This window comes from Echinops telfairi, unplaced genomic scaffold, assembly GCF_000313985.2.
Source record: "Echinops telfairi isolate 266 unplaced genomic scaffold, ASM31398v2 ScPeMD7_21;HRSCAF=78, whole genome shotgun sequence".
In the NCBI taxonomy this organism is placed as follows: Eukaryota; Metazoa; Chordata; class Mammalia; order Afrosoricida; family Tenrecidae; genus Echinops; species Echinops telfairi.
Window position 1 is genome coordinate 14,840,579 of NW_022103918.1, and position 11,444 is coordinate 14,852,022.

The following is an 11,444-nucleotide window of genomic DNA, read 5'->3' on the forward strand; positions in this document are numbered from 1 at the left end:
GGTAGTCTTGAACTGCTGAACTTGTGGTTAGCATTTGTCTCCAGAAAGAAAACCAAACTTGCTGCCATCAAATCAGTTCTGCCTCGTAGAACTGTTCTGCCGATGGAGGCCGGGCTGTGTAGCAGCTTCTGCAGCGGACCACTATGCACGAGGGGAGGGAGAGGAGGCGTTCTACTTCCATGAACAGTTCGTCTCTGAACACCTAGTATGTTATGTACACTCACTGGAAACATAACAGGACCTTATTTAAAAACAAGACTCAGCAGGATAGGTGGCTCCTAGATCAAAAACAAATTAGGGTGTGTTGGGGGGCGGGGGGTGGGTTAGGGGGTAGGGTTACAGTCTTGGAAGCCTTCAGGGGTAGGTCCCCTCTTCCCTGTAGTCACTACTGAGTATTCAGAAACCAATGTCCTGCCCTGGAGAAGTGTGAAACTGAGTTCAGGTGACGAGACAAGGACAGGTGACACCTGGCGTCAGATCGTACCTGGGTCATGTTCACGGTGGAAGCTCTGCACTGGGGGGCGCTGGGAACCTGCCTGTAGAAAGGCGGGTTCTTCCCTAGTCTCAAAAATAAAAACCAAACTCACTGCCATCGAGTCCACACTGACTTCCAAGACCGTAACTGTTATGAGAGTAGAAAGCCCTTCTTTCTCCTTCAGAGCCACTGGTAGTGCCCACTTAGCGGCCTGACAGATTGCAGCCTGAGGCATAACCACTATGCCACCAGGGCACCTCTCCTGGCCTCAATAAGTGGCATTTCACATCTCCCGGGATTCCAATTTGATGGGATGGGTCTGTACTGCCTTTTTCCTTTTTAAAAATAGCTGCATTATGGATTGGGTGAGTTTACGGAGCAGAGCATAATTTTACATCCAGCAATTCATACACATTCTGATTTGACTCATCCATTGCGATTTCTTCCACATACCATTGCTTACCGCACCTCTCCCCTCTGTTCCTGGTTCCCGCCTCCTTTCTGAATCCCCTGGACGTGATCCTTGGGTAAATGCCTCTCTCTGTATTGACTTTTTTCTTTGACAAAGGACATAGTCCAAGCAGTGCACTTTCCCCAGACACTGATCTCTGCAGGGACTCTAGAATCTTCAATAATGAGTGGCGACAGGGTCCTTAGTGAGAGTTTACACAGCCCTTGGCCCTCACCATGACTATCAGTGAGTTCAGACAAACAGATATGCTCAGTGTGGAGCCCACGTGCTTGGAGCTGTCTACATTGGTCCGTAGCACATTTCAGGAGGACCCTCTGCAGTCCAGGTATGCGACACACCCAGAGGTCTGACGGGGATTTGATCTCTGGAGTTGGCTGTGATCCACAGGCCGGCAGTTCAAAACCACCAGCTGCTCCACGGGAGAAAGATGGGGCTTGCTACTCCCTAATGGAGTTACATCCCAGAAACCCGCTGGGGCAGTCTACCCTGTTCTATAGGGCTGCAGTGAGTCGGCATCCCCTCACTGCAGGATGACAAGGAGGAATGGGGACAGTGCAGCACCTGGCCTCTGTGGGCAGCAATCGCTCTGCTCATGTGCGTGGCTGCTTTTTAAAAGCACAGTTTTATTGGCACTTAATCCACCTTTCACACAATTCAATAGTTCAATCATATCAAGAAGAATTGTACAATCATTACCCTTGTAATCATTTGTATTCGTTACAATTACAATCTGTAATCAATTTCAGAACATTTTCTCTCTCCCCACCCCTGGTTAAACATGGTTAAACCGCCTTTACAATGAGTTGTGGAAATCACCTTTAGTTCTGACGCGTACTCCCCTCCCACCCTACTCCTGAAATCCCCTGTCCGGAGTGCTGCTTCTAAATGACTTCTGCTCTCTGCACTTGTGATGTGGGACTGGAGTTGGGAGTGCCCTGTTCTCCTGTAGAGAGAGCAGGGCTCAGAAAGAGACTCACAATCGCAGTCCTGGCAGGGCTGGCATTCAAGTGGTAAGCACTGGTCTCCATCCCTGGAGCCAAAGTTAGCTCATGTTAGCTCATGTCTAGGTACGTGGAGAATATGAAAGAGAAGTTTTGCCCTCTAGTTAATGTTGCAGGAGGTCCCAGGAGTAGTGTGCAGGAAAGAAAACAATGTATCTGTCCCCCCCCCCCCCCATTTAATGATGGCCAATCGTTTACGTTGCTCTGTGTCCGCGTTTCTCCGAGGAGGTAGCAGGAGGCAACAATGGCCCCTTCTGTTTTCTGGTCTTGTCCCCTTCCTGGGCCCTAGGGAAGGGCACTCTGCAGGGACCCAACAGAGGTCAGGCAGCAGAAAGGGAAAGAAGTGAGGGACCTGCCTGACAGACGCACAGGCTGTACCGCCAACTCTGAATGGTCGAGCAATGATGCAGGCATTTCGCTCAGGTTCTCAGTGAACCAGACTGATGGCTTCCACGCGCTGAGCTCCTGCCGTGCGCTGAGCACTGCGCTTCCTTCTTTAGGTGCACTTCATAGTGCATGTTCGGAGCATCCCCTGAAGAGGGTATTAGCAGCGGCTGCCGTTTTCCCTGTGAGAGGACCGATGAGCTATGAGTTTAAGTGCCTTGCAGACAGCTACAGCCCGGCTCGCTAGCCGCGTCGGCCACTTTGCCGCCTTGCCTCCCTACATTAAAACAAGACAAGACGTATACAGTCAAGCTGACTCCTTCTGACTCCTGGCAGCCGTGTGTGTGTGAACATTGGGAAACGTGATTTTCTGTGGCTTTGTCAGACCTTTTTCCTGAAGTGTCTCTGGGTGACTGTACTTCCAGCCTCTTTTTAAACACGTGAGCGTCACAGCCCACTGCTCGGGCATTCCATATCTGTATGCGCTTGCTGTCAATGCTTAGCAGCTGAGCACAGTCACTGTGCCACCAGGGAGCCTGATGTTTATACACAAAACCAGCTGCCACCCAGCCCATCGGTTCCGATTCATAGCCGCACTGGAGGCTAGAGTAGCACTGCTCCCTAAGGTTTCCGAAGCAGAAAATCTCTCTGGGAGGAGGTAGATGGTAGTCTTTCTCCCTCTGTGGCTGGTGGCTTTGAACCCATTATGCCACCAGGCCTCCACATTGATAGAGAGACATGAGGCAGAATTGATTAGAGGACAGTGAGTTTGGTTTTGGTTTGATTGCTAATCATCCAATAGTATTTAATGTGTTTACCGTCACTTAGCTTAAGGATTAAAAGCTTTTTAGTTTTTCTGAATGAAGTAGAAATTTGTCTTTTTTAAATATCATTTTCTCACCTGTTTAGGAGCCCGGTTGACAGTGTTTTGGGCTGCTAACTGCAAGGTCAGCAGTTTGAAACCACCACCCACTCTGGGAGAAAGATGAGGCTTTGTCCTCTGCAAAGATTTCCAGTCTAGGAAGCCCACGGGGCAGTTCTACCCTATAGGGGCGCTGTGTCAGAATTGACTCAGTGGCAGTGAGAGTTGGCAGTTCTATTTACTGCACGTAAGTCAAGTGTTCACCTACCACAGATTAAAATGTAGCTAAAAAAATTTTGTTTTATTTCCCTGAATGTAGTATATCCGGGATCAACCATAAGAAAATACTACAGAGATGGCAACTTTTGTAATTTGTAAAAGTAATTGAAATCTTGGGTTTAGAGTTTTGACATTCAGGAAGTGAAGCGTGGAAGAGTTATTTTCCGAGAGCTGGAAATGGGCCGTTGAGTGGTGGGGATTTGCAAAGGAGAGGGCACTTTGTACCAGCATCCAGGGCACACCACGGCCAATGATGTTTGCAGTTGACCAATGAGAAAACAGACCCCACCTGAAGCTAAGCATTCAGGCTTATGACGGGCAAAAAAGTGGCCTCAAAAGGCCAAGAGGGAGTGACCCTGCCCTGCAAGCACTGCCCTTTTACCCCTTGGCTACATGCCAGGGAGCGAGCTCCTCCCAGCCTTGCTTCACAGATGGGGAAACTGAGGCTCAGAGATGTTCAGTCCCTTGTCCAAGGTTGTGGAGCTGAGGATTTTATATGTAAACCCTTAGCAGTCTGTCACTTCATTGAATGGACTGGTGAGAGGTGGCAATTTCATCGTCCAACAAATTCCACATTGACAAGTATTTCTCTCTCGGGGGTCTGGAGAGATGGGCCTGTTTGCCTTTACCTGCCTGCTCCATGTGGGCTCAGAGAGAGCCCCTCACCGCCTGCTCGAGACAAATGACCGTGCTGGAGGAAGACTATAAAAACCTGTTTTGATCTGACAAAATTTACTATCTGTGTACCGTTGGGAGCAAAAACAAATTGCGGGCTGGTAAAATTTAGTGCTTATTTACAAACTTTTATTTCCTCTGGTTCTTCAAATTTTTACGTACAGAGAGGGCATCATGGTCAAATTTTCAGGCCCATTGGCAGCAGAAAATACGCAGCATGAACCAGGGACCCCCCAGTAACTGCCACCCGGGTGCAGTCAGTTGGCACGGAAACGGAATGGCTGGCTCGGCTTAACAGACAATATGAAGTTTTGAGGCAGAGAGCTCTTGCTGTGTTCACCCTCGGATTTGAAAAACAAAACTATAAACCAAAAACTCATTTGATTATGAAATTACAGGCACCTCAAACCGTCGGGTTTCAGTCGGTGGCTATTAGTAATACATGTTCTGTGCCCCACATCACTGTTTATTGAACACCGTCCTCCCTCCCTCCCTCCCTCCCTCCCTCCCAGGAGATCGGCATGGGCTGCATGTTCACTGCTCCTGCTTAGCCTCCCCTCTGACAGACTCCCTCTTGGCGCGCGGGCCACCTTTAGGGTCACCCCCGTATTCTTAGGATGCAGTTTTGATCTGTTTCATAAGAAGTCGCAGTGCCACTGCAGTCACCCCATTATCCAGCCACTGGCCTTTCGATTTCAAACACTGGGAAACGGAGCAGCTGTCTTGATAGGATCTTGGCTCTGTGTCATGCTTCCTGATCAACAAGCACCTCCACCTTCCGGTGCTACTTCCGCGCTGAGGAGGTGAAGTGAGTGGGCCAGGGTCAGAGAGCTGGTTATTGGCAGAGCTGCCCGGGGCCAGTCTCGTTCTGGGAGATCACGCTGCTGCCCGGATGCACCGTGGCACACTTGAGACCGATGCCCAGCCGTCATACACACAGTGACTCAACAGCCTCAGATCTTTAACCTCTGCCCTCCCAGATGTCGGTAAGCTCACACTACCCGCCAGTTGCGCTGGTCTTCTTTCTCAGTTCTAAAGTCCTGAGACTTTTAGCTAGCCATGGAAAGTGATAATACGCATGTTTTGGCCTAGAACTGAATGGATACGTGGCTTTAAACCACTCGCGGACATTCTTTTTATAATCATCCTATAATTATGATAGATGCACACCCGGTGCTATAAGTATTGGTTAGCGTGTAAATACCCTACGGATGCCAGCACAGAATGTCTTTTCAAGTAGTTCCGTACCTGTTTCCTCCTCGCTTACGGGAAGCCATAGAGGTGCGATGTCCATATGTTGGCGGAGGCGAGGTTGGTGACCTGCTCCCGGGACTCTTGGTGAGGGAGTCTCCAGGACCCCCCTGTAGCAGCTAGCCTTTGCCCATGTCTTTGTGTGGGGAGGCAGCATGGGGTGCATCTTACCCGGAGCCTGCGGGGTTGGTAGGCAGGGCGAGAACAGTACTCTGGATGAGCGGGGCAGAGTGAGGCAGGTGCCTGCTTCTCTGTTACCGTTTGCCCCGGCCCTGAAAGAAGGCGCTGCACTTAAAGTAGACCATGTCTTTGGCTCCTGGCTTACAGTGAACAAGATTGGAACTATTTTTTTTCTGTAACAGTTATATTGCCATCCAATCCACATATCATACAATTTAGTAGTTCATTCGTATTAAGCAGTGTTGTACACTCATCACCGCAGCCACTTGTAAAGGTCGGAATTTACATGGGACAGCTGGCTCTCACTCGCTGAAGCGGAAGAGTGCTCTGCAGGAGAACCCGGCCCGTGATGCCATTGCCCCCCAGAGAAGGGCACCCTGCTTGGAAAACAAATCTTCCTCAGATACGCAGCCGATGCCATGCTCAGCTTCAGCTAATTTATGCCATGCTCCTGCTTCACGATGATCAAAAGGACTAACGCTGTGGGCACTTGTGACGCTCTTTCAGGTCCAACTTCAAGCTTGTGGCTGTTAACTCAAAGCTGTATGCCATCGGTGGGCAGGCCGTGTCCAACATGGAGTGTTACAGCCCAGAGCAGGACTCGTGGAATTTTGTGGCGCCCTTACCGAGCCCTCTGGCTGAGTTCTCCGCGTGCGAGTGTAAGGGGAACATTTACGTCATTGGCGGATATACCACCAGAGGTAAGTTTGGGGGCTGAGTACATGCCGCTCCATGTGTGAGCTTCAGCAGCCTGGGAAGGACAGTAGGGCTGGGCCAGCAAGCCTGATGCTGTGTGCTGAACCCCGCATGTGGACGTCTCTGGGAGGGAAACAGCCCTGGGGGACAGAGGTGGTGTGGACATGAGAGACCTTGGATGACCTGCTGTAAGCATGAGAGTCGGATCAGGGTGCGGGGACAGAGGCTGTGAAATACATATGTTCTCTCTGCTTCTAGAAACCCGCTTTGTGGTTAGCCGCCTTGGGACTTGGCAGGTCCTGATTTGAACAGATGGCCCAGGTGTCTCTCAGCTGCTCTCCGAGGCTGGGTAGATCTGTGGAGGGCGACGATTACTTGGGTAACTCCCACCCTCACCCAAGGGGATGTAGTGCTTTTTAATTTTCTCCTTTCTCCAGCACAAGCATGTGAGATACAGGGGCCGGGAACATTCGTTTTCACATATGCAGGCAGAGGGACCTCTTTCCTGACCCGGGTGGAAGGCCGTGAGTGGTCTTCATTTTAGTTTGCAAACTGGACAATCATACGCTTCATCAGCGGGATGTATCCTGCTGTTCTTGGTAGGGAGGCATTTCACGCAGGGGGGATGCAAACAGCATGACCGTGTTAAGGAAGGGACTAGGGCACAGCCGAGAAGTCTAAGAGGTTTGCTCTGCCCTTTCTTCAAGCACTGAGTGGCCTCCAGCCTTTCTTCTAACTTACAGAAGAGCCACACCTGGACCCTTAGGACTTCTAGCTATGGCAGAGTTGTCGGGTCCGCTGGCTTCCGTAGGGAGAAGGAGAATCCAGCTTCACACGAGCTCAAGGCTGACTGCCACAGGCAGAAGTCAGACATGCCTCTCTCCGTTTCTGCCCTGTTCTGATACCACCTGGTCGGTCCTCCAGTGGCACTCAACTTCAGGCAGGGTCCCTGCACCACTTCTCTGGCTTGCTGCTTTCTTGGCAGTCAGGGGGATCTCTCTCTCTGCTTCTGAGATGAATCCCTTATGCCCAGAGGAACGGCGGAACTGACCACGGCCCGAGTTAGAATCCTTTATGTCTTCTTTGCATGGTCCCTTCAATCATGCGGTGTGCATTACAAATGGATTCAAGAACCATACGCAATTAATTCCACTTCACCACAACGTACATCTGACCATTTGTTTTAGATTTACGACAGCAGACTATTTCGATGAACAATTCTTAGAATACCTTTTAGAAAATGGTGGGAGGAGTATTAGTTTTCCTGGGGCTGCCCCGCATATTCCCACCAAGGTGGTGGTTATTACCAACCCGAATTTCTTCTGTCCCAGTTCTGGAGGGGTCTGCAGGATGATGGCTCCTCCGGAGCCTCGCGGCGGGGAAAATACCCTTCATTTCCAGTTTCAGCTTCTGGAGCCCCAGGGGCTCCCTGGCTGGCAGGTGCCTAACTCCAGTGTTGGCCCTACGTGTGTCTATGTCTTCTCTTCTGCTTTTAGAAGGACACTTGCCATTGGATTTCGGATCTGCCAGGGTTGCCCACGGGACCCTTGGTGGCAGAGAGTGAGCTACGAGTTGGATGGCTAACCACAGTTCAAAACCACCAGCCACTCCCTTGGAGAAAGATGAGGCTTTCTACGCCCCTAAGGAGTTACCAGTGTTTGAAATTCAAAGAGGTAGTTCCCCTCCGTCCTCTAGGGGCGCTGTGAGTCAGAAGTGCCTCGAAGGCGGTGAGTTTGGGTAATCCAGGATGCTCTCATTCTAAGACCCTAACTTAATTACGTACATCTGCAAAGAGCCCTTTTGCACATAAGGTCCCATTCCTGGGTTCTGGGGTTTAAGAAGGTGAACAATGTCATTGTGAGAGGCTACCATTCAACCCACTACAGGTGGTGCATGTGCATTTGTGCAATCTAACAGGTCCTTGACAAAGAGGACTGCGTTGGAAGTAGTCCCCTTTTGTTTTTGTTTGTTGTACGGAGCTATGTCCAGTAACCCTCCCCAGTGACTGGCGTAGTACCAGCTTTTGCCTTACAAACAATTGGGGAAAAAGACAGACAAACAAGAAAGAGAAAGACACCCATGAAACCCTGTGGTCACTCCAACGCTGTTTCACCTTCAGTGTTGGTGTTCGGGCCCCAGGGAGTGCAGTGCTGTGCGGTGAGCCCGCTCAGACTCTCAGGGCCCCGCGTGTGTCTGAGTAGACCCACACTCCAGAGGGTGTGCGGCCTGTGGTTTGCAGCCAAGCAAGTGAGCCACTGGTGCCACCCAGGGATTCAGCCAAGCAAGTGAGCCACTGGTGCCACCCGGGGATGCCAACTTCACCAGAGACTCCCTGTGTGTCATTCCTATGTGTATGTGTGCACGCTTTTCCAGGAAAGTCAATACTCACACTTACCGCTCTACGTTCTAAGAATTGGCATTCCTCCCAGCTTGAGCTCCACAGATGACCTCCTATGGCCTGGAAGAACATACCCACGGCCTTGACTTTCCTTTTAGCCAGCCAGCCCACTGCCCTCTAGTTGGTTCAGACTCAGGGAAACCCTCCCCGTATCTGGTACCCGAGACGGTAAATATTTACGGGAACAGACAGCCTCACCTTTTCCTATGGGCAGCGGGAGGGTTTGAACCACTGACCATGCAGTTAGCAACCCAATACCCAGGCCACAGCACCAGTGGGCAGGCTTGTCTTTTAACGGGGAGTTGTTAATCACTGGCAGGTGGCGCTGTATTCCAAAGAGAGGACCTGGTTGGTAGATTTCCTATGACCCTGGCTAAGTAAAGGTCCTTTCGATTGACCTGGAAAAGCCTGGTGTGTTTTCTAGCTTCACAGGCAGTTACTAATGTACGGTCTTCACTTGGGCCACCCACTGTGTTTTCGACCCCAAGCCAAAATACTCAAGATGGGAGGGTGGGGTGATGCGGATGGATGTGTGTTTGTGTAGGGGTTGAGAACAAGCCTTCTAAGACGAGAGGGAAGGGCACTTACGTGTTCTCCTCTGCTTGGGGCTCTTCCCATCGGCCCCCGATAGTTCTCTCGAAGAGAAGTCATCGTAATTGTAGAAAAAAAAAAAAAAGAAAAAACCCAATAAAATCACGATTTAAAGTTTGGTTCTTACCCTGCTGCCTGTTAGGCGAGACGTTTAAAACTCAGCAAATAATAGTTGGTAGCATTTGCAATGGCTGTTTGATGATTGTAATTATATGGCAGGCGCTGAAGATATGGAAAGAAATTCAGTAGAAAGTAAGAGTAACCACTAAAGCGAAGGAGGGTGATTTGTCAAACTACAGGATCGACTAAACGTAAAAAGGAAAGAAGAAACAAATCATTCAACCAACGCAAACCACCTCATGCTGGCGTGAGCGCGGGTGGGGTGAGGAGAGACACACGGACAGAAGACCCGGACAGACCTGCAGACCTGGAACTGAAAAATGCATTGAAGTTGTACTAGAATAAGGCCTTTGTTCCAGCCGTGGGAGGCCAGGTGACTAAGGAGCACTTTTGACAGATTCGTAACCAAACTCCCTTGAGCGATCTTCTGGAAAGAGCTTTATCACAGTAACTGCGATGGGAAAGAAACATGGGGAGGAATTGGTGCAGTGGGAATCAGGACAGGTCCTTAAAGCTGTAATAACTCAAATGTCTGCAGGCTTAGCGGGACCTGCCGCTGCACAGCCCGCAATCTCTTACCATCTCCCGCTCGGCCTTCCTCCTGTTAGCTGCCATCAGCCAGTCAGCCCCTGACTCAGGGCAACCCTCTCTGTGCCCCACAGAAAAGCATGCTGCCTGCTCCTGTGCTGTTCCCATGGTAGGTTGGGGATTGGACTGTTGTCCTCCCTAGGACTTTCACAGACGGATTTGTCAGAAGTACATCACGAGGCCTTTCTTCCTAGTTTGTCATTGTCCAGAGGCTCCCCCGAAACCTGTTCAGCATCAGCAACACGCAGCCCTCCACCAACGGGGGGGTGGATTCTCATGAAGTGCATTGGCTGGAAATGAAACCTGGACCTTGTGCATAGAAGGCAAAACTCCGCTGCCGAACCACCGTTTCCTCCGTTCTCTAAGTCAGGGAGCTTCATCCCTCTAGTGGCTGTAGGTCTGTAGGTGCTGCTGGCTGGTGGGAGCGGGAAGCCTGGAGAAAGTGAGCTAGCTCTCTGCTCTCACGTGCACGAGTTGTGCTCTCATTCTTAAGCTGAGCTGTCTCCCCCACTGATAGATATTTTTTCTCAATTATTTTATTGGAAGCTATTACAGCTATCATACATCCCATAGTTAAGTCATCCCCACGGATAGGTTTTGTTTTGTCATTTAAACAGCAGCAACAACAAACAAAAGGGATGTGCTTTCTGATAACTCGACTTGTTGGTTTTTTCCCTCTTACTGCAGAGACTAAACATTGTGCTTTTCTTACCTGGAGGAGAACAGGAAGGAAAAGCAGCAGGAAAAAAGAAAGGGCGCTCGAGATTCTAAAATCCTCCAGAGCGTAGGCAGCAGTTTCCCTTAAAGAAATGGCTATTCTTGTAAAAGAGTGTCAGAGTAGGCTCACCTTCGATGTGATTTTTATCCACACAATCAGGGCCATCTCTTGTGACCTGGAGAGAGGAGAGCAGGGCAGGCCCTTGTGTCTCTGTCTTGTCACCCGTGGGAAACACAGTGGTCAGACGAGTCTATGACTGGCTAGAAGCCAGAGGTGAGGCTTGCTTTGCATTTCTCCACATTTGTCACTGTGTGGCCTGCCTTGGAGATCTGCTTCGCACCCTGGGCATGGTCCTTAAGATCAGCGACCAAGACAACATGCTCTTAGATCAGGGGTCCTCAAACTACAGCCCACGGGCCACATGCGGGCCCCGCCGAGGACATTTATCCGGCCCGCCGGGTGTTTTTGCCCCGTTTTGGTTTTTTACTTCAAAATAAGGTATGTGCAGTGTGCATAGGAATTTGTTTATAGTTTTTTTTTAAACTATAGTCCGACCATCCAGCGGTCTGAGGGACAGTGAACTGGCCCCGTTTAAAAAGTTTGAGGACCCCTCTCTTAAATGAACCCCTCAAACAATGGCTTTAATTCTCTAGCCATAAGCCAAACAAATCCCTTGATATTTTCTAAGGCTGTTCTTTTTATGTGTTGCCTTGGGGTTTCGCAAAGGTGTAAGGGTACCACGGAAGGTGGCAGG

At 50.2% G+C, this 11,444-nt stretch overlaps 1 protein-coding gene across 1 annotated transcript in view; it reads left to right on the top strand.

Annotated features, from left to right (window-relative positions):
• The window catches only part of KLHL42 (kelch like family member 42), an 18,305-nt gene that overhangs the window by 4,159 nt on the left and 2,702 nt on the right, over nt 1-11,444 (top strand). Inside the window, exon 4 of the mRNA XM_013004014.3 lies at nt 6,087-6,280. Within this exon, the coding sequence (XP_012859468.2) occupies nt 6,087-6,280 (194 nt within the window). The remainder of the gene's footprint in view (nt 1-6,086; nt 6,281-11,444) is intronic.